Source organism: Rosa rugosa, chromosome 4 (assembly GCF_958449725.1).
Source record: "Rosa rugosa chromosome 4, drRosRugo1.1, whole genome shotgun sequence".
Lineage (NCBI taxonomy): Eukaryota > Viridiplantae > Streptophyta > Magnoliopsida > Rosales > Rosaceae > Rosa > Rosa rugosa.
Window position 1 is genome coordinate 43,202,580 of NC_084823.1, and position 24,433 is coordinate 43,227,012.

Below are 24,433 nucleotides of genomic sequence, written 5' to 3' on the forward strand. Positions count from 1 at the left end.
GTGATCGACGGTTTGATTTGGCGGACGATTCGTGAAATTGTATTTTGAGCTGTTAAGAAGACGCAGCGGGAATTTAGAGGTGAGTAAAACTCACGTGGTTCATATTACGAACCGAGCACTTTTAATTACTTTATTTTAGTTGTAATTGTGTGAAAATATTTATGAAATAAATATTTGTTTTAAATCATACAGACTTGATCAACGACGGTCCATAGGTAAGTAAAATGATTTTAATTATACAAAATGAATTTCACGATTTTCTTGTGTGAACTATAGTTGGTATTAGTGGTCATTCCTGAGTGGGTGATTACGTATATATATATTTACGTGATTATATGTGGAATGGTGTGACATTGAAGAGTGTGGAATTTGGGATGATTAAATTACTATGAATTGAAATTGACTTACCATAATTATATGTGATGATCATGATTGATGAGTTCTTGTTAATATTCATGATTTACATTGGAGGATGTATAGAGTTGGAGAATGTAGGATTCTGAGGACGAGGTGTCCGAAGTTTGACGGTTATAGATAACCGGAGTGTTTGTGTGCTGAGGACGGGGATGTCCAAAGTGCGACGGTTTATTATTAACCGAAGTTGTGTACTGAGGACGAGGATGTCCAAAGTGCGACGGTTTATTATTAACCGAAGTTGTGTGCTGAGGACGGGGATGTCCAAAGTGCGACGGTTTATTATTAACCGAAGTATATTGTGCTGAGGATGGGGATGTCCAAAGTGCGACGGTTTATTTTTAACCGAAGTATGTCGTATTACTTGCACCTAGGCCAAGGTGACTAGTAGCGATGTAGTTAGAGCTCTAACGTGTTGTTGGGATGGACCAAAGTGGTGATATAAGGGGTTGAGTGATTGTAGGACCAAAGTGGTGATATTGTGGTTAGAGGATTGTGGAAATGCATTCGTTGTGGATTTCCGTGTGTTGTTTGATGTTTCCTTGCAGATGTTGAGATTGTTGGTTGTTACTGAGTTAAAAGTATTGTGTAATAATAAAGCAACCGTTCATTTCTTTTTACTCATACGGGCTGTCAAAAGCTTACCGGGTTTTGTGTTGTTGCAATCCCGGTACACTATTCAAACGGTGTAGCGGATAACCCTGCAGGTCAGGAGAACCAGGACGGTGATCGGGCTGCTTAGAGTAGTGTTATGTGAATTACAGCATTATATTGTGAGGTTTGTTATGCTCATTTAGAGCTTTACAATTTTACCTTGTAAGAGTGAATTGTAATAATTAACTCGAGGTTTTCGAGTTTTTATGTTGAGTGGCGAGTGGTGTGTTTGTTTCTGAGAAAAAAATTCAGAACGTTATTTGTATTAATTGTTTATTCATGTTTCGGATTTGAATTGATTATTCAAAATTCGGGGCGTGACACAAACATAGCCTAAGTAGCCCTACCTGCAACAAAACTAATCTTATAAAAAGTATTCTAAATGAGATTTAGATTACAAGTTTCTTATTAAGATGAGACTATAGTTATTTGTATCAAGCTCCTCTAAAATATACAATTTATGAAGTTCAACCAAAACATGTGTAGCTCAAAAGTTTAAAACAACTTTTGATTAAAAAGAAGTTTAAAACAACTCAATAAACACACACGCTAAGATGTGTCAATCTGTGTAAAAACATAATAACTCAGAAGTTCTAGTCTCAACTTCGTTTGATCTTTATCCAAAATATTGATCTAATAAGATTGACATTTGAATCTCCCACCTTCAAATCCAGCAAAAACATTGAGATCGAATTCCGTATAAGTTAGCATGTTCTACGTACTGTAGATAACATCCAAAAATTAACATATAATTCGTACAAATAATTAGGTACAAAAAGTCAAATCGATACTCCACCGTCTTTTGTGCATACAAGCATTTGGCTAAATGTGATATAATTTTTTAGATTTTGACTTAAAACTGATTCAAATAAACTAGGGATTTAAAGCTAGCTTGTTCATATTCTTGTTCAATATTATTCAATTACCGACGCTTGCTACTGGAATCATATACATGTTACCCCATAGAAGAAACCTGCAAAACTAAGCTTACTTAAAGGAGGTGACTGAAACTTCTATCTTGGAGGGGATTACAAAGACATGGTCACCAACACCTGTACATTCCATCAATAAACCTCAAGACAAAATAAGAACTGAAATATTGGAAAAATTAATTAGTGTTCTATTCTAGCTCCAATTCGTCGCACAATCTTAAATTGTCTATCACCCACTTAACAAATCTGAAAAAAAAGGAACAAAACCTGCCTGCACGTTAACATGAAAAACACTTCATATTTTATAAGAAAATTAAAAACCCTTATTTGACTTGTAGGACATTCTCTAATTCGTTGTGGTCACGAAGGCGTTTCGAGCCACCTCCATGTCTTGCAGTCGTTGAAGTGAGCGTTATATAAGGGCAAGCAACAATATCCAATGAGCATCCCAGAGTTGATCCAAAAGCTTAACATTGCTGCCCTTAATAAGTTTCTTAACTACTACCATGGCTTCTTTCCTTCGTTCATGGAGTTTCAGCCTCCTCTTATTGTCATGGATGTTGGCAATCATAAGCAGAACAACCTTGGCGGTTTACCGACCAAGCCCATGGCAACTCGCTCATGCTACTTTTTACGGGGACGAAACTGCATCCGAGACCATGGGTATGTCTTTCAGTTTTTAGCTCATTCATATATGTGAATGATTAAGTTTTTGCCAAGTATTTGACACGTTATATCGTGATGTTGTGAGTGACTTTGAAAATCATATCTACGAAAGTTGTAGATATCAAATTGATCGATGTGTTATTCAATAGTTTAGGTCTTATTCATGAATGTAAAGGTTTAAATACCACTTAATTTGTTCCCCATAGTTCAGAAACAAAAAATGAAATATCATTACTTTGTGATTAATTGTAACCCTCTCAAGGTTAGCAAAATCAGTGCCATGTTGTTTTACATATACTTTAGCGTACCCCTTGAATGTTGTCATGTGATCATGTTAGCAAAAGTTTTATTTTGTTTCTTTTTTCTCTTTTGAAGGAGGAGCTTGTGGATATGGAAACCTGTTCCTCAATGGCTATGGAACAGATACTGTAGCATTGAGCTCAACGCTGTTCAACAATGGATACTCTTGTGGAGCTTGTTTCCAGATCAAATGTTATCAGTCTCCCTGGTGCTTTAAAAATGTTCAGTTCACCACTGTTACCGCCACCAATCTTTGCCCGCCAAACTGGTCCCAGGACTCCAATGCCGGAGGCTGGTGCAACCCTCCTAGGGCTCACTTCGACATGGCCAAGCCTGCCTTCATGAAGATTGCTCAGTGGAAGGCTGGCATTGTTCCAATCATGTACCGCAGGTATGCCTTTAGAATTTACTTTAGGATTTTCTTGGGTTGCAAGGAAGTCTTTATATTCCCAAGTTAGTTGACATTAGAAAAAGAACAATTAATTTGAAAAATTTAATCCTAAGTTTAGGTCATCTTTTTCAACTTTCCCTCAGTACGTTCATCACATAAAATCATGACAGTTGGTGATAGTGGATTCATATACTAGGTATTGGGGACAATTGACATCATCAACCTTATATTTCTATCATTAAACTTGACTGAAGATGCAGCCCTCATCTTATTTATTTTCTCCTCAATGCGATGGACGAAAGGTGTTTGATGAATTATCTTTTGAGACACTTAATTTCCTAAATAAGTGCATTGCACCCACACAATAAGATTAATCAAATCAATGAAAAATCTATCCCATGCATCCTTAATTAGTTCTTGATGTTACCTAACTGTGAAGAAATGATTGATTGCAAAATGGAGTGAACTTAAAGTTTCCACTTAAACATTTGATTATGTAAGATATTGACAGACATAAATTTGTAGAATGCTCATTTATCCTGTGGTTTTGCTTTCAGGGTACCATGCATAAGGGCTGGGGGTCTCAGATTCTCTTTCCAAGGAAATGGGTACTGGCTCTTGGTCTATGTGATGAATGTGGGAGGAGCTGGTGACATCCAAAACATGTGGGTGAAGGGAACCAGATCTGGGTGGATTAAGATGAGCCATAACTGGGGAGCTTCATACCAGGCTTTTGCAACCTTGAAGGGCCAAGCTCTCTCTTTCAGGGTCACTTCCTACACAACCAAGCAGACCATCATTGCATGGAATGTTGCACCCTCTAATTGGAATGTGGGTTTGACTTACAAGTCAAATACCAACTTCCTCTGATCACGTACAAAACAACAGAGCAATCTTAAGATTGTCCTCTCTATCACTTTTTTGTTTTCTCAGTTTGATCCTTCTGATACATAATATAACTAGCCCCAAGGCCTTTATATATCGCTTTGGTATGGCAAATTTTTCTTTCAGTAGCTTGTATCTGGTGATAGCGGGAATTTGTAGCTCTCTAGTGGTAAGACTATTTACCCGCGACTCTGAGTTTGAATCCCCTTTCACAAGTAATTTGTATCTGATATTATGAAAGTGAATCTTGAGTCACAAACGTGGAGAGAAGATTCACATGCTACGAGTACTACTACAGCTGCTTGTTTTCTTTATTTTTTATGGAAACAAGTAGAAATTATCATACTGCTTCTTCCTATATGAATAAAAAATACTTCCAATTTCTCTGTTTTTCATGATTATAGCTCACTCACAAGTCAAAAAATGCAATGAAGCAAACTCATCCATGTCTAATCAGTCCAAGCCATGACAAAGTTTATGATCAATCTTGTGATCCCATAGTACACGAAACAAACAATGAACTCTCTAGAGTCAAACGACTCAAACCCCACATCGGCTTTTCGTGGAACAAATGGGGTGCATGTTTGAAATCCTAAATCATAGTCATTTTTAGCAAGACTATCTATGCTCATTAGTCATTGCTAGCATGTCATGTATTTTAAATGTTTTTGTGACACCTTGGGCCCATGAGAAGGGAGAGGAATCAAAATGGAATGCCATGCTTGCTAAAATGTGAGACCCACAAAGTGGTTAAAGTGGGGAACATGTTTTCAAAGCACAAATTAGGGGTATTATGCCCTCACAAAGAGCCTATGCTTTTCTCCCATTTCATTGCCTCTAAGCCTAAGCACGCCAAGTCTCTTTTTCACTTCCTTTTGCGACAAACTGTAATCATCACCCAAGCTCCAACATCATTTCTAAGACCCCTTTGCCATATGACTCTGTGACTCCATCCCCCTGGCCAACTCAATATGTTCCTCTTTTTCCTTTTCTTTTTCGGGTAAAAGGAAAGTTGAGAAAAATAGGATTCGAACTCTAAATTAAGTTGTGTTCATAAATACGTACTCTGTCACTGAAGCTGTACTCGAGTTTTGATTTCTGAGAAAACAAGCATACATTTGTTGTTTTGTCCAAACTTTTTTTTGTTAGCTAAGCCAGTCTTCCATTGACCCCACCTAAATTCAAACCAACAGAGAAACTTTTGGATCAAAAATGTCAAACCACCCAACATATATTCCATCCAAGAGCTTCATAATGAGAAACAAAGTAAGAACTTTCTTTTCTCTTTTTGCTTGCTTACCCTTTAATCCAGCAGAGCTTTTGCTGAGCTATAAAGTTCTGAAACAGTGCAAGCTTCACTCTTTGCAACCCTTTACCAATCTCTACAATCCACAGAAAGCTGATATAGAGGTAGTTTTACAGGAATTCAAGCCATTCTTTTAGCTACATGCCCAATAAATCAAACAAAACCATACTACATTTATGTTCTATCACTCACTAGCTTCATCAGTTTTTCAGAACCAAGCTCATTTTCTCACATGGGATCTCTCTTCACTCTATCACTCATACTGCTTTCATCCATATCATTAACATTTTCAAACAGTGAAGCTCAGAAGATCAAATCAGCTCGCCTTCTCGACCTTCTCATCCGAGACTACACCTTCAAGACCTATAAAACATACTCCAGGACAGGAACACTGCACAATGTTCATTTACCAGCAAACTTCTCTGGCATCACAGTTGATACAGCGAGATTCAGATGTGGCAGTCTCCGAAGGTACGGCGCGCAGGTAAAGGAATTTCATCTAGGCATTGGTGTGTCTGTGAATCCATGTGCAGAGAGGGTAATGGTAGTTACACAAAAATTGGGATATAATTGGTCATCTATATATTATGCCAACTATGACTTATCTGGGTACCAGCTTGTGTCCCCAATTTTAGGCCTATTAGCTTATAATGCTGGTACTGATGTGAACTTTAGCAACCCTTTTGAGGTAGGAATTCAAGCTCTAGAAAATCCCATCACTATAGACTTCAAAAACATCACAAGGGTGAACAATGAATTAGGTGCTACAAGGCCTTTATGTGCTAGCTTTGAAGGTGATGGCAAAGTGACACTAGCAAAGGAGGCTTCACCTTACATTTGTGTTGCGAAAAGGCATGGTCATTTCGGATTGGTGATTGAGAAGCCCTCGCCAGTTCCACTGAGGAAGAAGCTTAGCCAGTGGAAAGTGGTGGTTGGTAGCACAGTTGGGTGTGCAATAGGTATTTTTCTTTTGGGGTTGCTTCTGGTGGCAATGCTTGTGAAGGGGAAGAAGAAATCGAGGATCGTGGAGATGGAGAGAAGAGCTTATGAAGAAGAAGCTTTACAGGTATCAATGGTTGGACATGTTAGAGCTCCTACAGCTTCAGGGACACGAACTACTCCAGCGATTGAACAAGAGTATATACCTCCTCGTCCTCGTTGAAATAGTGCATTCAATTTTGTTCATACTTGATTCTTTTTTGTAACATTATTAGATGAATTGATAAATGTATTTATTTTGTGATAACATTGAATTTAGTTAACCGAATTTTTTGAAGGATCCTTTGATTCAAAGAATCAGCTGAGTTCAACTTTTACAAGCTTTACTTGCAATTAGAATACAAAGCTTAGTCATGTTAGAGAGTTTCAGATTTGCAAGCAGAAGCACTGATCTGAATCACATTGTAAAACTGAAGGAAAGACTTAAGTGAGTAAAATATTGCATAATTCAACATTTAAGTAAACTCTCATCAATCTGGATTGTGCAGAATACAGATGCTCACAACTAATATTTTTTTTTTTTTTTTTTTTTAAGGAGAAAGGGATTAGGCGATATTAGTTCCTCGGAGACAGACAATGCAGGGCACTTGTCCCACCCTCAAACCCGAAGGTGAAGGGTCTGCCCCACTCTGGGAACCCACCGCCCGTCCCCCAACTCAATTTATTAATAATAAAGAAGAAAAATACATCGTCCAAGAGAGAAAACAAAATTAACAGCGAAAGAGAAGAGAGGGAAACTTCCCCCTCATGAACAAATCTAAAAGAAGAAAAAATCAGCCACAAAAGTGAAAACTGGACACACGAAATATGCCAGAAATTCGCATGCGCCTGCATGTAGATGCTTATGAAGCTAACTTTGCGCACGACCTCCTGGGAATAAAAGCCTCTGAGAAGGTGCGGGCAAGAAAGACAGACGAACATAATCATCTCAGCAACCTGTGAAGCAATAATTTGGGAGTCCCAAAAAATCCGTCTGCAAGTACCTGTGAAGCTCTGCAGGAGGGCTAGGATACCAGGTAAATGAGTGTTTTGAAACACCTAAGTTTGCCATCTTATCTGCAGCTGCATTCCCATCCCTAAACTAATAAGTTTGAGGCTTAGATGCTCACAACTAATAACTTTTAGATGTAATGCAGAGTTTTCTGAAACCTTTTCTGCTGGTGGATCTCTACTTTGTTTAAAAGGCAGTTGATCTCGAATGTTGGATGCTTCAAATTGCATACAATTTCCAAATAGCTTAGACTCTTTTATATGAGAATCCACTTCTTAAAGATCAGCCCACCAAACTGAGCTTAAAGCCCAGACCTTTCCCAAAGAATAGCTCAAAGTGTCCACTGTAAATGAATATTAGTGCAGCCCTAAACCCAAAAGGAAAGGCACTCAAAAAAACAAAGAGAACTAATTTCCTTGTGGACACGTTCTAGCCCTTATGACAAAAATCCCGATCCGATAGGAGGGTATCCATCACTTCCTAGCAAACTAAATTAAAGCCAATCAGCTATATTGTGCTCGATGTTCTCCCCTGCATGGGAAACCTACATTTTATTCTAGTTCAGTTCCAATCTGCTAGTTGTTATATTTCCTATCTAATATGATTATGTATGGCCAAACAGATTACAGCTCATGTAAAAATGTTGATTGATTCCAGAACAGAAAGAATTGAAATCGGAGCATCATCATCTCTTGGAAGATGGAACTACAATTTCATATGCTTGATTTGTGAACTTAACTACCATTGTCTCATATAGTGGACATGGCATGGCCTTTAATATCATATTGAATTTTGATATGATCCAAGATTTCGGAGAGAATCAGGAGCATCAAGCATGTGCTTTGCTATAATAAATATTCATGACAGGATGGATTTAGACATCTAATGATTACCATGCATGTGCAAATCCATGCAAGGATTTTAGAGATCGTGATTTTAATATGAGAGAGGTCGATTACAAATTTCACTGTAATTTTTTCTCTTCGATTTCATAGTTCTTTAATTTTTTTTTTTTTTACTTTTTTTATGATGATGTTAATGTTCCTGGCTTCCTGAGCAGCAGAGGATTTAGCACCTTTTAGATTTTGAGAAGAGTTGCTCTGGACAAGTCCACTATGATGAAAGCTCTTCGAAAGACCTTGAACGCTTCTTAGGTTCACCCATATGGTGAACGAGCATATTCACCCCTATTGTCAATTAACATATTTTTACTTAATAAATTCATAATCCAACGGTCCATATCTTAAATAAGTCTTTAAAGATTATCTCTGTAAAAAATCAATCTAATCAGAAATCGTTTAGTTATCTAATTGAATAAAACAAATAGATGGTTATAACAACACTTACTACTATTATGATGAACCGTCCATGTATTTCATAAAAATGAATAACTAACAGATCTTCAATTTGATTGGTTTTTTACAGAAATAATCTTTGTACTACGTTATACAACATGAATGGTCGGATTAGAAAATTATAAAGTTATTATGCCTTAATTGCAAGAGATGGTGAATATGGTCATTCACCCAAGGGGTGAACCTAATAATTGTCCTTGGTCTTTTAGGAATAGAACTCTTTTAAGGATAGATACGACCAGACCTCATCCAATGATGTTTACATGATTTTTCTTTCTAATTTCTAAGCAAATTACCACTAATCACAATGTCTCTATTTTGTTTACGGCCTTTTCAATCTAATTAAAAAGACTATTAGGATAAAAGAAATTGATTTTAGTTGAGCTATTTTTCACATAACGTTTGGTCGGTTATTCTATGACGATATAATGTTTTCAAAATCAAGGATTCGGGGTTTATTTTGGTAAAATATCCAACAAGATTGACTTAACTAGTCGATCAATAATAATTTTCATCTCCATCTTCTAATCAGAGCTATAATCAGATCACGCGTCCTGAAAAGACAATAAACAATACTAAAATCATACGTTTAATATCATTAAATTTTGTTCAGTTACTGATAAAATAAGTTCATAATTTCTCGATCAATAAATTCATACATAAATAGATTCAATTTTGGCTCCAATTTTAAATGCATGCATGCTGTTGCACTTAACCCAAATCCCCTCACATCCATTAAACCTAAACATTTTTCACAAGAGAAAACCTTTTTCATGACCTCTTAGTTTAGGCAAAGCTCATAAGATCCACAACCCTAAAGCTCCAAGCTTTAAACACCCGAACACTACAGGACTCTCTCTCTCTCTCTCTCTCTCTATCCACTAAACCAAAAAGAGCCCATATTCCCCACCACACTAGTTATAAAAGGTGGATTTATGATTTTCCCGGGAAATTATTAACCGACTTACCTCTCCTTCCCGGGAAAAATCAACAGTAAAAAAGCTCCCCAGATTCCAAACCCATCAAATCCAACCCATCTCTAACCTCAAAAATCTCACACACACACACACAACAGAGCCAAGAGAAGCTCTGATCCTCTATGGACGATCCTATGCTTTCTTCTTCTTCTTCTTCTTCTTCTACGCAGCTCAATCAGCCGCCGCCGACGCCTCTGGCGGTCCAGCCGGAGACGCCGGCCCGGCACATCGAGCGAATGCTGAACGTCAACCACCACCACCGATCGCCGTCGCGGACCATCTACTCCGATAGGTTCATACCCAGCAGATCCGGCTCTAACTTTGGTTTGTTCGACATCAAATCGCCGACGAATTCTCAGTCCGACGAGACCTCCAGCGCCTACACCACGCTCCTACGCGCCGCCCTCTTCGGCCCCGACACCGCCGGAGTGATTCCTCCGGCGACCCCCGATCGGCGGGGGCTGATGAACCCGCCGAACCAGAATATATTCCGGTTCAAGAGCGAGACCCGGCGGTCCATGCACTCGCTGCTGCCGTTTGGGTTTGATGATGACGTGGTCACCGGAGTTCATCATAGTCCGGTGAAGACCCCCAGGAAGGTCCCCAGGTCGCCGTATAAGGTAAAAGCTCTGAGCTTTTTCGGATTTGGGCTTTTTCGGATTTGGGCCTTCTCGGGTTTTATGAATTGCTTGTGGTGTGTTTTGGTTCTTCAGGTTTTGGATGCACCGGCTTTGCAAGACGATTTCTATCTGAATCTGGTGGATTGGTCTTCGCATAATGTATTGGCTGTGGGGTTAGGGAACTGTGTTTATTTGTGGAATGCTTGTAGTAGTAAGGTGAGCTCTTAGCTTTACTGATTTAGATTCTGTGTGCTAGTTTCGACATTGTTTCACAGCCTTTGAGCTTTCTGTGACTGTTTTGATCATCTGGTTGTTTGCTTCTGGTGGTGTATGTATGAAAGTTTGGAACTTTTACTCTTATGACCTGCATTGCATGCTACTTGCAGGTAACTAAGTTATGCGATTTGGGGACTGATGATAGTGTCTGTTCGGTTGGCTGGGCGCAGCGGGGAACTCATCTTGCTGTGGGAACTGGCAATGGGAAAGTCCAAGTAAGAGATAGTTGCATTTAATCGCATCTAATAGACATGTTGTACTGTTAAATGCTTAAACTTGGGATGTGAAAGGACCAAGTTTTTAACTTTAAGATGAAGAATATGGCCTCCAACAACTTCTTGCTTGAAAATACTTATATTAACCAGAAAATTTGTGTAAGATTTTTGTTGTTAGGACATAAGCTAGATGTCTGGCTGCATATAAAATCCCCTGCCTGGACTCCGTAGTAGTATTGCCCCTCACACCAACACATCATATCTAATGTCGCTGGTTCATGATGAGATGCTATGGATTAGTATTAACTCATTGTAGAACCAAAGTATTGTTTTAGATACGACTATCAATAGATCATGTTAAAATTCATCTTGACCATAAACTATCTACAATCAATATGTATTATAGAGAACGAGCTCAGTTAGGTAGGGTACCTCATTTCAGAGGATTGCATCATTTAGTTAAAAAAAGATTTGATCTGATTGAGAAATTGATGTCTCACTCTACAAATCTTAGAGAACAAACAAGATAACATTAGGCTCACAAATTTTGGTCCCATTATTTACCGTTTACAGAACCTCCAAACCCTGCACACTGTGGATACAAGTTAGGAACTATGAGTCCAAACACGATCGGATTTCTGAATTTTGTGCATTTCGTGAGTCTGATCCTCTGTGCATGATCTTTAACCTTTACATCTGGTTATCTGTAAATGGCTACTGTTATCCTTAAGGTGGGAACCAGGTCACAATAATTAGGTTATATTGTAAATTCATGTGACAGTTGCAGAGTATTAGTATGTGAGTTGATTATTATGAAGAATTATCCCATGAATTTCATGCCACCACTTTTTTACAAATTTTTTGCACTTGTATATGTGCTGTTGAATAATTGGCTGATCCACTGGTTATCTTCTGTGCAGATTTGGGATGCATCTCGCTGTAAGAGGGTAAGAACTATGGAGGGCCATCGTCTACGTATTGGGGCATTGGCCTGGAGTTCATCCATGTTGTCTTCTGGTAGCCGTGACAAGAGTATTCTTCAACGGGATATACGCGCTCAGGAAGATTTCGTTAGCAAACTTTCTGGACATAAGTCAGAGGTAATAACCTTTTAGCTCATGTTCAGTTTAATTGGACCTAGGCCAATCAAAACTAGTGTACTTTCAGTTTTTCACTTGTTGTCTAATTCTTCCTTCTCCCAATTTTTACTTTCTGTAACATGCCTGTTGTTTTGTATGCTTTCTGTTTAATTTATATTTTGCTTAACCTGAATAGCATTTGATTGTCTTTTAGGTTTGTGGACTGAAGTGGTCTTATGACAACCGTGAGTTGGCATCAGGCGGGAATGATAATAGAGTATGTGATTGCATATTTTTTTTTTTTTTCATTCTTGCGCAACTTCTCTTTGGTGCATTGTAACTAGATCATGCTTTCTTTTTATGACTGATCCCATCCATATACAGCTTTTTGTTTGGAATCAACATTCAACTCAACCCGTGCTGAAATACTGTGAGCATACTGCTGCCGTGAAAGCTATTGCATGGTCCCCCCATCTTCATGGACTTCTTGCATCTGGGGGAGGAACTGCAGACCGATGTATCCGTTTCTGGAATACAACCACTAACTCTCACTTGAGCTGCATGGACACTGGAAGTCAGGTGAACAACTTGCCGCCTTATTATTTTTTCTTGTTTACGCCTCTTAATTTGGTCTAAGCATGCATGCAGTAGGGAAGCTCTACCTTTTGATTGAATTTGATTGCAAGGGAAGGCCTAAAAAGTTTTGAAACTTGGTAGTTGTCATTCTTCATTTCTTTAGTAAGTAGATATTCTGCCACTCAAATTCGAAATTTTTGAATTTGACCTTTCCCATGTAATGCTAAAGATGAAATGGGTTCCAACATTCACTACTTGAATCTGATTATGTTGGTTCTGTTTTGCATCCTTTTGGTTGTCTATGTTGGTTGCACAAGGGAATATTGCTGGGGAAAAGTTGAACATAGCTCATGTCGGATGCACTGCTATTTGTTGAAATATCCTGTTCATAGAAAAGAATTTATCAGAAATCCCTGCCTCCCTCCCTCTTTTTGTGACAATGCTAAGCTGTACATATGTTCATTGTATGTATGTAGGTTTGCAATCTTGTGTGGTCCAAAAATGTCAATGAGCTCGTCAGCACGCACGGGTACTCCCAAAATCAGATAATAGTTTGGAGATATCCTACGATGTCCAAGGTACAAACATCTCATCTATTTGTGATTCATGCAACCAAGAAATGTCAGTTATCAATTTTAGTTTCAAATTTTCATTTGCTGATGCAGCTGGCAACTCTCACGGGCCATACATATAGAGTTCTTTATCTTGCCATCTCACCTGACGGACAGGTTCTGTACCCGCAATTCTTTCTAATCATAATCCCTCGTCCCTTTCATTCATAATTCTGCAAATTTTTAGGTTTCATTATGCGTATTCTTATCTGTTATATTGTTTATTGTTTCAGACAATTGTCACAGGAGCAGGAGATGAAACACTTAGGTTTTGGAATGTGTTTCCTTCCCCTAAATCTCAGGTACAAGATTCAATAGTTGATGAAAATTCAATATTGAAGTGATGAACACATTGTCCTAAATTCTAATCACATTCTCGGCAGAAAATAGTACTAAACTACTAATACTGTGAATTAATGTCCTCCAATAAGAAGAAAAGAAAGAATAAAATTGATTTACAAAGACAGTGTTTCATTGGTTGACTTTCTACTGAATTTCAAGCTGAAGATGAATAAAACTCATGTAATTGAATTCCTATTGCAGAATACGGGAAGTGAAATCGGAGCATCATGTCTAGGCAGAACCATCATCAGGTGACCTCCTGCAGGACACTTTACACAAACTCGACAACCTTCGAAGACTTCTTGTACCAGTCAAGAATGGGAACCATATAATGACATGTCATTGGCTTGTTGACATGATAAAAGCGCTGACAATTGGTCAAACCCCAGATAACCAGAGACTGTTGGGACCTTGAAGGCTATGTCTGGAGGGAAGGGTTTGCTGGTTTTGTTCAAGTAGATGATATAGCTTTTTTCTGGTTCATATATATATATAGAGGGGAGGTGTTATTAATTGTCTCTCACCTGCTCGGTGCTCCCTCGCTTTGTATATTATTAAGAGCAGAAATTAAATGATAATTTATCCATTGTGATGCAAACAGATTTTCACATTCTTTGTAAATTAATCAATCATCATTCTTTCACTTGTGTGCTCCCACTCATAGGCTCCATCATGAAGTTGAGAAAGTAAAAGAGTAAATCCTTTTTCTTTTTTTCGAGAAATTAAAACTTCATTCACTAAACCAATAAATTAGATTGAGGGTAATGACATCGTTAATTCTCAACTAGTTCAAATGGAGAAGAGAACGAGTAGATCCTTTAACTAAGGTTGAACACGATCAGGAAAAAGGACAAAATTTCAAGAGTGAGGCTATTTGAAAATTACTCTTTTTCATGCTAATTCATAATAAAAAATTTAAGGATTAAATATTTGTTATTCCTTATACTTTTCACTGAAAAACAGTTTAGTCCCTCGGCTTTTAAATTTAACAGGTAAGTCCTTAAGCTCTCATTTCTCACACTTAAGGTCCACGCCATCCAATATCTCTGTTATCCGCCTGACGTGGCAAACGTTCTGACACCTCCCCAGTTCCACATAGGCCAGATAGATTGTAAAATGTCGAAAATGCCCCGAATCGAATTCAACCCTAACCCCGTTTCGAATCAGCCCGTACACCCCATTTCCCCCAACAAACCCTAAAAATTCAAAATCGCTCCTAAACCACTGTTACCTCTTAACCCCGAAAATCTGCATCCATAATCTCATATCTCGAAGATCGAATCACTCATCGTCGAAGACTATAGTGAAAACCTGAGTGGAATCCAAGGTTGTTTGCGGCGGATAGAGAGAGGTGGATGTGGCTGGGATGGCGGACGACGATATCTGGGTTCCTCGAGATGTAGAAGGCGGCAATAATGATATCCCACAATATTGTGAGTTCTATTTTCGAATCGAAAGTTCTATTTTCGAATCGAAATGGTTTAAATCCTACTCTGTATGGCTCGATTGTTTCCATACTAGGGTTTAAAAAAATTTGGGGGGTTTTAAACTTTTCGTGCTTTCTGGGTTGTTCTATGAGCTATTGATAAAGGATTTGGTTTTGTCGTCTTAAAAATTTCTGGGTTTTAAACTTTTGGTTAGGGTTTCGAGTTCTGGGGTTTGCTAATTTTAAAATTGGTGTTTGTTTCTTTATTGGTTTCTGGGTTTTGGGTCTAGGGATTTTGGGTATGAAAATTGCTTTGTATGCATGACTTTAGCTGCAGAATGGATAACCATGGTTATTGAAATGGGTTGGTTCGATTTTAATATTGTTAGTTTTGTCAAGGTTGAAAGTAGAAAGCGCAACTGCTTTTAATATTGCAGTGATAGTGGAATTGTTGGTTGTGGTCCAATTTGTGGGCTAGTGGTCCTATATGGCTGTAAAGGGATATGTTTGGCGTTTACCTCTTTATGGCCAAGTATAATAAGTAGTTGGATTATCTTTTTTTGCTTGCATGCTAATTGATTATCATTCACTGTTTTGCAGCTCACCCCGACTATTTCACCATGAAAGTTTTTCATGGAGGCTGCATACTAAACAATGACTATGTAGGAGGGAAGGTTGACTTCTACGATAACGTAGACAAGGACAGGATGTCCTTAGTAGAAGTTGATAACATGGTTAGGCAGCTTAATCAAGGCTATTATGATCAGAGAATTGACTATTGGTATAGGGTGGGTGATGAGCATAATCCATTGACCAAACTGGAATCCGACGGTGATGTTGTGACAATGTGTAAGGCAGTGCCCCTGGTTAGGATAATTACACTGTACTTGGATCACATGGAGGTTAAGGGTATTTTTGAGGAAGATGATGACGACATCTACATATACGAAGACTTCTTATTTAGTCAAGGTAGCAGTGTGGTGATAGAGGAGCTGCCTGATGAGCCTAGGAAGCCTCGAAGTTGTGTCATCAAGGAGCTGCCAGCTGAGCCTAGACCAAGCAGAAGCAAGGGGGTGATTATTAAAGAAATTGATGATGTGTGTCCTACTACTCAAGGAAGTTGTGTTGCTGGAGGAGATGCAAAAGACAAGGGTAAAGGTAAACTCGTGGATGAAAGGTCAGTTAAAAAACCATTGTTGTTGGAGTATCCTGGATTTGGTGTACCATGTAGTTCAGGTGGGGTAACTGGCAGTGGTGTAGGGGCTAGCAGTTCAGGTGGTGTGCAGTGCAGTGACAAACTGATAGATGATATGGATTATCTTCAATCTTTCGGGATTGAGCCGGAAGAGTTGAGTGAGGATGGGGATAGTAGTACAGATGGTGATTATGATCCACAATTTGATGACGAAGACTACGAGCATTATGGTACTGATGAGGAGGACTGGTTGGAGGAAGCCCAGTTAGATGAGGCTACGAAGGGTAAGGGTTCAGGGGTAGAAAGTAGTGGTACTAGTGGTTTAGGGTCTATTGCACCTGATATGGGGGATGATGATGATGAGGATATGTATAGGGTTGATGATTCTGATGAAGAAAGGATGCAACATGCAATTGATTCAGATGGGGAGTTGGAGGAAGTTGGTATAGAATTCAACCCAAGCACGGATATGAAGAAACCCAATTTCTGTTTAAAGATGCAGTTTGCAACTGTACAGATTTTGAGGGATGCATTGAGGGAGAAGGCAATCCAAGGGGGGTGGGAGTATGTCTACATAAAGAATGATAAGACAAGGTTGAGGGTGGTCTGTAAGGAAAACAACTGTCCTTTTGAGTTGTTTGCTTCCAAGATGCAGCATGAAAGCACCTTGATGATAAAGAGGTACAATCCCATGCATAACTGCTATAGGAAGTTTAACAACAGCATGGTGCGGCAGAAATACTTAACAACCAAGTTCAAGGATCAAATTGCTCTTAATGAAGCCATAAAACCAGGTATACATTCGAAACAATTTTAGACACAAATTGTTGGTTATGTTTCACTTTTTAAACTGATTCACTGTTGTTTGATAATGTAGAGAATTTGGCTAAGACTATGTCAGCAAGCATTAGGGCAGGTGTTTCCAAAAGTATGGCCTATAGAGCAAAGAGAGCTGCATTGTTAGAGGTAGAAGGGGGCATCAAGGAGCAGTATGCAAGACTGGCTGATTATGGGAAGGAACTTCAAAGGGCTGATCCAGGAACCACAATTGACTTGGTTTGTGACTTCAGCAACTCCGAGAAGGCAGCTGTTTTCAAGAGGTTGTACATTTGCTTGGGAGCTTTGAAGAATGGATTCAAGGCAGGTTGCAGATCATTGATTGGTTTGGATGGAGCTCATTTGAAGACATGTTTTGGTGGCCAACTGCTAACTGCTGTCGGAATTTATGCTAACAACAGTTCATGGGTTGTTGCTTATGCAATGGTTGAGCTGGAGACAAAGGACTCTTGGATTTGGTTTTTACAGTTGTTGTGCAAGGATCTGAGCTGTGAGAATAATGGTAGAGGCTGGATATTCATAAGTGATAAGCAAAAAGGTTTGAAACCTGCATTACAAGAGGTGGTTCCATCTGCACAGATCAGGTTTTGTGCACGACATTTGTGGACTAACTTCACCAAGAAGTTTCCTGGAAAAGTTATGAAAGATCAGATGTGGAAGTGTGCAAAGGCAACAACTTTGCCTTATTTTCAGAAGGAGATGGAGGAGATGAAGACCCTTGATAAGGATGCTTATAAATGGTTGTCAGGTGATGTGTTCTCCATAAATGTCTTAATTTAGTATTTTAGTGTATTTTAGATTTTTGTTGACTAATTGGTTCTGACTTTGTATGCATGAATATCCTTTTTTTTTTTTTTTTTTGCAGAGCCCGAGAGGCCCCCAAAACATTGGTCAAGGGCATACTTCCCTGCTGGTTATGATTGTGACATGCTCATCAACAATGGTTGTGAGAGTTTCAATGCATTGATCTTGGACGCAAGGGGCAAGCCCCCTGTCACTATGTTGGAAGAGATAAGGCTGAAGCTAATGAGGAGGATTCGTACTCGAAGGGATAAAATGGAGGCTTACCATGGAAATGTATGCCCCAAAGCAAGGAATATCATTGAGAAGAATAAGGTGAAAGCTGCGGAGGATTGCATCCCAACATTCAATGGTGGTGGCAAAGCTGAGATTGAGAATATTGAAGGCACCAAAAATGTTGTGGACACTAACTTGAGGACTTGCACTTGCCGAAGATGGGAATTAACCGGCATCCCTTGCAAACATGCCATTTGTGCAATTAATGGCATGAGGGCTGAACCCGATGACTACATTGCTCCTTGCTATCTCAAGAAGACGTACATGAGTATCTACAGTCACCTCATTCAGCCAGTTAATAGCATGGACATGTGGTCCAATGGTGATGGTCCAAGTATCCTACCTCCACAATATACAAGGCAGCCTGGTAGGCCGAAGACAAAAAGGATTAAGGATGTTTCAGAGGTGGTCATCAATGGTACTGGAAAAATTGGAAGAATACAAAGATCCCTCAAGTGTAGCAACTGTGGCCAAGAAGGTCACAATATGAAAACCTGTCAAAGACATTTGCCAAGTAAGGGAAAGAAGACTTCAGCTGCCGGTATTAAGAAGAGGAAGCTCAACACTAATGAGGGAGAAACTTCCCAAAATATGGTGAGTTGAGTGTTTCTGGTATATGACTTGTTTTGCTAATTGAAATGCTTTAATTTTGTGATTTAATATGGTTGTTACTTGCTGCAGTCAAAGAAAGGGCAAAAAGCACCTATGACTGCAAATGAGTTGAGGCAAAAAGCCAAGGAGAGGGTTGAGTATCAAAGGGTAATAATCCACTTTATTATATAGATGTTTTGTATATGTTTGCTCTAATGGGCTGCCTTGATTCATATGCCTCTAAATTAATGTGTGTCCAGAAAAAGATGGCTAACTTGAGGGCAGCAAGGCTTGATGCAAACAGACCTGCAAGTGGAAGGCCTCCAAAATCTAGTAGTGAAAATACAAGACCAAGGCCTCCAACTGCCCCAAATGCCTTTACAACATCAAGACCCGTACAAGCTACATCTGCCAGCATGAGTTCAAGGCCTGTACAGCCTTCTACGGCATCAAGAGACAAGGTTGCAACACCATCAAGGTCTTCACAAAGGATCAAGAACAATTCAGGTAAAGGAGATGGAAATTAGTTATTGAAATGGAAGATTAGACATCCTCTTGTTTTGGGCAACCTTGTGCTGTGTCACTTGGTTGCTAGCTCTAATCTTTTGATAAGATGATTAGAGCTATGTTAGTTTGCTGAACCATTGAGGATGTAATGCTCTAATTTTTGTTTTTGGTAAATTAGAGCTTTGTTTTAGGGCTAGATTATGCTGCAAAAACTTTGTATTTTTGGGACCATTATGAATGAAGGAAAGTTGCTGTTTTCATTGTACTTTTTGACTATTTTTGGTATCGTTTTGAATCTGATCAATATTTCTGCTACAATGTGTCCAGATTTTTCTTTGGGATCAAACTTTGGTTTTGGTTAGGCTGCTTCATATATGTTTTGGTGGGAATTTGGGATCAAGAAGGGTGAAATTAGGCCATGAGTAATTTGGACATTTTATACTGACGTGGCAGGCATCCAGCTGAGCTGGCAACGCAGTATTTGCCATGTTGGCAACTTAACAGAATTTTTTAACGGGTATTGGATGGCGTGGACCTTAAGTGTGAGAAATGAGAGCTTAAGGACTTACCTGTTAAATTTAAAAGCCGAGGGACTAAACTGTTTTTCAGTGAAAAGTATAAGGAGTAACAAGTATTTAATCCAAAATTTAAATTTTCTAAAATATAAATACTGTACACAATACATTTCATAAAGTAGGAGAAAAAAAAAAAGAATATGATAATGACCAATTTTAGTTAAATATTACAATAATTTGGCCAACTTGAACCCGTAATTTGTACACATGCATTCAGAAGAATCTGGAATTGGACTGGAGTGACTGGACAGGTAATGTAATGCATCAACTATGAAATTGGGTTTTCGTAATCATCTAGGTCTCTATTTACATCTTAGTTCTTACATTAACCAATAAAAGAAAACCAAAGAAAAAGTTTATTAGTTTGGTTCTCGAGTTTGCCCCAGAAAGCTCTGCTGGGCCCCATATCCAGTTTCATTTGGCTGGGGAAGCTCTTGGGGCCATGGGATGGAGCTCAGTGGTGGGAAGCAACAGCTACAGTCCTCTTGGCATGGTTCTGGCACCAAGTCCTCCTGGTTGCTTGAGGAAGCTGCCTTCTGGTGTCCCCTACCAGATGGTGATGTTGCATTCCTGAGTGGGCCCCAACATTCAACCTTGTTGAATTCTGGAATGTTGGAGTGAAAGTAAACCCAAACCAAAGCCTCCTCCAATTCTGGGTAACTGTTGAACAGGTTGCCATCTCCATGAATAAAGGCCTTCAAAACCTGTGTAGACATGTGACCTTTCCATTAAGGGTTTGTTTGCCTTTAACAAAAGGCACAGCTATGAAAATTATTATGGACATGATTCATTAAGGATGCGGTACACCATCGTTGAAATCTATAGCCTAATTTTAAGAATTCAACTAAGAATACCTAAATTTGTTTACCAAACCATGTGGCAGTGCTTCATTCATTCAGTTTTATAACCAGTAATTACTTACTTTTAAGAAAATAGGTCCACTACCATGTGATTTGGTAAGTTAATTAATTACGTAATTAGCATTTTCTTTGACAATAATTGAGCTGACACTCTTGTGTAGCTTTCGGTACTGAACTTTAGGTACTCTAGCTAGTTACGTGCCCGTTAAGGTACCACGAAGCAACGAGAGAGTGCTAGTAACAACTGTTACTGATTTAAAATTAACAATAACAAAGAGAAATGATCACACTATGAAAACTTACAACAGGAAGCTCTTTGCAGAAGATGAAGTATCTCAGCCTTGAAAACAAATCCAAAAGGAAATGACCTCCACTTATATGGCAATGAACATGGAGAGACATATTGTCCTTTACTTTCCTCCATTCTGCCACAACCTCATCTCTTTGTAATTTGTTGTACCATCCTTGCAACTGCAAATCAATTCCCATTAGTTCTTCCTTCAAATTTATCAATCACAAACTTTGTTTAAGGCCAACACTTACCAATATGAAGTTATAAACTATAAACCATTGCAAAACACAGATACACAACAAAAGCAAAAGGCATAACAACAAAACTTGAAGAGTAATATATTACAACTGAAGACATGTGATTGAGTATCTAGAGAAAACCCCCTAAAAATATTTAAATATAAGGATCTGGGCATATGGGTTTTGCTTAAACCAAAAAAAAGGCATGTTTGAATATTGGTTTTGCAGATCAGGATTACCTGAGAATTGTTTGTAGTCTGTGAGATGGCCAGAGTGAGCTTTGAGGTTACATCACTATGAGTAAGTGTGTAAGTCCTTGGAAGATTCCCAGGATGTTTCTTTTCATCCACTCCTACGAACAGAACCTTTAGCTTTGATGCTTCAAATATGGCTGGCCCAAATATCCTTGCAACCTAATGAATCGAACCCACAAATCAATACCAAATTCTTGTTCATAATCACTAAAAACAGAAACCCAACTTATTGTAAAATTAGTGAAAAAAAAGAGAGGAAGAGACAGAGTTACATACAGGAACTAACGCTTGGTTCCTCTTCTTCGGTATTCTTCTATGGTAAAACAGAGAGCTTTTGGGGTCAGATAAAGAGAGTGAAGGTTTAAACTCTGAAGGAAGCAAAGAAGCAGCAGCAAGAGTACTCATCTCCGAGTACCGGCCCAATTTTCTACACAAAATTGCGTATTCACTGCTTAAATAAGCTTATACTGTACATAGAACTGATAGAAGGAAAAGAAGGAAAGGAAGCTCCTGAAATCTTGGGTGCTTTGCTAGTTTTGCTTCTTCTTTTGCTTTGGGAATAACTTGTGGGTTGTGGCTTTAAGTGCCAACTACGAGAAGAGGACCTTTGCTTTGCTTGTGAGCTTGGCATTTGAAACGTTGAAGATTTTGATTCTGAGAGACGTGTCGGTTAGGCAATTATGGCAGTTGATCAAACAGTTGCTTACACACTAAACTCTTCTTTTTTTTTTTTTTTTGAAAGGCACTAGACTCTTTTCATTACTGGACCGTAAATTGTTCCAAATGATTTGCTATCGTATTGTACCGACTCAACTGTTACTGTTACATTTGGACTCCTTTGGAGCATTCTGTCAGCTCCCCATATTTCCCACGGGAAAATACTTGGCTGACCACATATGGTCAGCCCTTCCTAACCATGTCGTACGTGGCTCTCTCACAGCCAGACACCTGTTCAAAGTTCTTCTCTTCTTCTTCTCAGCTCTTGGTTATGGGTTCCTCCACCAATCAATATGGCCGGAAGAACATGAGGGAGAAACTGAGAAACAAGAGGGGTGTTAGGTCTGGGTAGGATCTGAAGGTCCTTTCTCAACCTCATCAATGTCCTCCCTCGCGGCCAAAAGATCATGCTCATGGCTTCTCAAGGATTGCACCAAGGGGTAAAATTTCCTTTCTAGTAATCTGAGTTTTAAGTGACCGGGTTTGAAGTTGAATTGTTAGACATCGAAGAACCCACCTATTGAGTTGAGAAGGGAAGCAATTCAGGATATTATTGGCCCTGGTCAGCTTAAGCTAACCAGGGCTGGTTAGCGAAGTAATGTCCCATGCCCACGCGCAATTTCCAGAACCAGCAAGTCCACATAGACCTTCAACAAATTGAAAGCCCACATATAACTCCACATGTCTTCCCAATAATATTCACCTAGTTAGTAACTAATCAAAAAAATTATGATTAACCACTCTTTGTACGAAAAACAAAACTATTATTTCCACCATTGGATTTATATCTAATGGTGATTGAGTATAATTTCTTTGCTCAGTTACTGACTAGCTAAACACCACGAATAACATTTTACTTCTCTTATCCCTCTTTTTGAACTGCATATATATACACACACACATAGTCATTCTCTGCTAAGGAGGTCCTTAGATATTAATATCTAAGGATTTCCTTGATAGACCTATTTTTCGATCGCATATCAATATCTCGACTGTTCAGTTTTTAGGTCCTAATGTATAGATCACTTCTGCAAATTTTCAGCCAAATTAATGATCATTAAGGTATCGAATTAGATTAAATCAATAAACGAACCAAATCTGTTCAACCTGAATCGTTCGTGTTCATAATTGTAAATCGCAGTTTTGAATGCCTTAATGATTATCAATTTGGCTGAAAATTTGCAGAGATGATCTATTCATACATACCTAAAAACTGAACGGTCGAGATGTGAATATGTGATCCAAAAATGGGTCTATTAAGGAAATCCTTAGATATTAATATCTAATATATATATACTAGCCTCTTGGCATTGGCTGAAAATTTGCAGAGATGATATATTCATACATACCTAAAAACTGAACGGTCGAGATGTGAATATGCAATCCAAAAGTAGGTCTATCAAGGAAATCCTTAGATATTAATATCTAATATATATATACTAGTCTCTTGGCATGCGCTTGCCAATTTGCTTTCATAACAAAAAAGAAAAATAGTGAAAAAAAAATTGAAAAAAAAAAGGTGAAGTTTTAAGAAAATAAAAAAGAAAAAAAAAATTAAAGGCAGCATAACGGTTCAAAACGTGGCATTTTTTCCTTATTTTTTGGCTATTATTTCTTGAGAAAATAACTGATTTGATTTATTTATTATTTTAGCCTCATAATATAATTTTTATTTACTAAACAATTCAATTAACAAAGGGCATAATAGGATTTTCAAAAATTTAACCATGGGAAGTAAGAATTTGCTTAATATAATAGATATATATATATATATATATATATAGAGAGAGAGAGAGAGAGAGAATCACGTGTTCATGATTCAGACTAATATATTAGTTTACGCAGTAATATGTTTGTGTTTATATTTAATTGATTTAGTGGATTATCAAGCTCAAATGCTGATTGTATATTGGACGAGACCACCACTTAATTCTACCACGTGGTAATCTAGGACTATATGGTGGTAGATCATGGATCGGTTGAGGTCATATCATTTTCTTTGGGTTGTTTGAAACTTGGTAGGGAGTAGGGACACAAAACCGTACTATTGCACGGACATCTTCCAAAATGTTTATAGTTTTTACTATTTTACATTGTAAACATCTTCCGAGTTGTTGAGATTTGAGAATGCAGTTTTAAATACACATCCCTAACTACTTAATACACACTCCCTACTCAATACACCACCCATTTAATTTCTCATTCTAATACTTTACTAATTACACAACCCAAACTGTGTGCATAAGAGTATCAATCAAATAAACCCTAAAACAG

The 24,433-nt window shown here is 38.4% G+C and overlaps 6 protein-coding genes across 6 annotated transcripts; 5 read left to right on the forward strand and 1 right to left on the reverse strand.

The window, feature by feature from the left end:
* Positions 1-2,467: 2,467 nt before the first annotated feature.
* On the forward strand, positions 2,468-4,513 carry LOC133706502 (expansin-A7-like). Its single transcript, XM_062132048.1, has 3 exons — positions 2,468-2,663; positions 3,042-3,357; positions 3,915-4,513. Exons 1-3 carry the CDS (start codon positions 2,507-2,509, stop codon positions 4,225-4,227), a joined length of 786 nt encoding a protein of 261 aa, XP_061988032.1. The 5' UTR covers positions 2,468-2,506; the 3' UTR covers positions 4,228-4,513.
* Positions 4,514-5,487: 974 nt separating this feature from the next.
* LOC133706535 (uncharacterized) lies at positions 5,488-6,823 on the forward strand. Its single transcript, XM_062132075.1, has one exon. The coding sequence runs from the start codon at positions 5,781-5,783 to the stop codon at positions 6,708-6,710; it is 930 nt and encodes a 309-aa protein (XP_061988059.1). The 5' UTR covers positions 5,488-5,780; the 3' UTR covers positions 6,711-6,823.
* A 2,891-nt stretch (positions 6,824-9,714) lies between these two features.
* LOC133745680 (B-type cell cycle switch protein ccs52A-like) lies at positions 9,715-14,232 on the forward strand. Its single transcript, XM_062173792.1, has 10 exons — positions 9,715-10,490; positions 10,584-10,706; positions 10,877-10,981; positions 11,902-12,081; positions 12,275-12,337; positions 12,445-12,639; positions 13,113-13,214; positions 13,302-13,364; positions 13,481-13,549; positions 13,791-14,232. Exons 1-10 carry the CDS (start codon positions 9,993-9,995, stop codon positions 13,842-13,844), a joined length of 1,452 nt encoding a protein of 483 aa, XP_062029776.1. The 5' UTR covers positions 9,715-9,992; the 3' UTR covers positions 13,845-14,232.
* A 723-nt stretch (positions 14,233-14,955) lies between these two features.
* On the forward strand, positions 14,956-17,369 carry LOC133744863 (uncharacterized). The gene is made up of 4 exons (XM_062172893.1): positions 14,956-15,022; positions 15,616-17,004; positions 17,088-17,266; positions 17,355-17,369. The coding sequence occupies exons 1-4, from the start codon at positions 14,956-14,958 to the stop codon at positions 17,367-17,369; spliced, it is 1,650 nt and encodes a 549-aa protein (XP_062028877.1).
* A 93-nt stretch (positions 17,370-17,462) lies between these two features.
* LOC133707450 (uncharacterized) lies at positions 17,463-19,487 on the forward strand. Its single transcript, XM_062133022.1, has 4 exons — positions 17,463-17,795; positions 17,913-18,718; positions 18,806-18,883; positions 18,976-19,487. The coding sequence occupies exons 1-4, from the start codon at positions 17,471-17,473 to the stop codon at positions 19,240-19,242; spliced, it is 1,476 nt and encodes a 491-aa protein (XP_061989006.1). The 5' UTR covers positions 17,463-17,470; the 3' UTR covers positions 19,243-19,487.
* A 429-nt stretch (positions 19,488-19,916) lies between these two features.
* LOC133745681 (protein STAY-GREEN homolog, chloroplastic-like) lies at positions 19,917-22,086 on the reverse strand. Its single transcript, XM_062173793.1, has 4 exons — positions 21,719-22,086; positions 21,428-21,601; positions 20,961-21,128; positions 19,917-20,501 (listed from the first exon to the last, which is right to left on the reverse strand). The coding sequence occupies exons 1-4, from the start codon at positions 21,845-21,847 to the stop codon at positions 20,157-20,159; spliced, it is 816 nt and encodes a 271-aa protein (XP_062029777.1). The 5' UTR covers positions 21,848-22,086; the 3' UTR covers positions 19,917-20,156.
* Positions 22,087-24,433: the final 2,347 nt, after the last annotated feature.

Excerpts from the sequence above, each read along its gene's own strand:
- LOC133745681 (XM_062173793.1), bottom strand. The coding sequence starts at position 21,847 with ATGAGTACTCTTGCTGCTGCTTCTTTGCTTCCTTCAGAGTTTAAACCT. Across the intron at positions 21,129-21,427 it reads AGACTACAAACAATTCTCAG|TTGCAAGGATGGTACAACAA; the intron begins GTAATCCTGATC and ends ATTGATTTGCAG. Across the intron at positions 20,502-20,960 it reads TCTGCAAAGAGCTTCCTGTT|GTTTTGAAGGCCTTTATTCA; the intron begins GTAAGTTTTCAT and ends ATGTCTACACAG.
- LOC133706535 (XM_062132075.1), top strand. The coding sequence starts at position 5,781 with ATGGGATCTCTCTTCACTCTATCACTCATACTGCTTTCATCCATATCA.
- LOC133745680 (XM_062173792.1), top strand. The coding sequence starts at position 9,993 with ATGGACGATCCTATGCTTTCTTCTTCTTCTTCTTCTTCTTCTACGCAG. Across the intron at positions 10,982-11,901 it reads CTGGCAATGGGAAAGTCCAA|ATTTGGGATGCATCTCGCTG; the intron begins GTAAGAGATAGT and ends TCTTCTGTGCAG. Across the intron at positions 12,338-12,444 it reads CAGGCGGGAATGATAATAGA|CTTTTTGTTTGGAATCAACA; the intron begins GTATGTGATTGC and ends ATCCATATACAG.
- LOC133744863 (XM_062172893.1), top strand. The coding sequence starts at position 14,956 with ATGGCGGACGACGATATCTGGGTTCCTCGAGATGTAGAAGGCGGCAAT. Across the intron at positions 15,023-15,615 it reads TAATGATATCCCACAATATT|CTCACCCCGACTATTTCACC; the intron begins GTGAGTTCTATT and ends ACTGTTTTGCAG. Across the intron at positions 17,005-17,087 it reads TAATGAAGCCATAAAACCAG|AGAATTTGGCTAAGACTATG; the intron begins GTATACATTCGA and ends TTGATAATGTAG.
- LOC133706502 (XM_062132048.1), top strand. The coding sequence starts at position 2,507 with ATGGCTTCTTTCCTTCGTTCATGGAGTTTCAGCCTCCTCTTATTGTCA. Across the intron at positions 2,664-3,041 it reads AACTGCATCCGAGACCATGG|GAGGAGCTTGTGGATATGGA; the intron begins GTATGTCTTTCA and ends TCTCTTTTGAAG. Across the intron at positions 3,358-3,914 it reads GTTCCAATCATGTACCGCAG|GGTACCATGCATAAGGGCTG; the intron begins GTATGCCTTTAG and ends TTTTGCTTTCAG.
- LOC133707450 (XM_062133022.1), top strand. The coding sequence starts at position 17,471 with ATGGTTGAGCTGGAGACAAAGGACTCTTGGATTTGGTTTTTACAGTTG. Across the intron at positions 17,796-17,912 it reads TGCTTATAAATGGTTGTCAG|AGCCCGAGAGGCCCCCAAAA; the intron begins GTGATGTGTTCT and ends TTTTTTTTGCAG. Across the intron at positions 18,884-18,975 it reads AGAGGGTTGAGTATCAAAGG|AAAAAGATGGCTAACTTGAG; the intron begins GTAATAATCCAC and ends ATGTGTGTCCAG.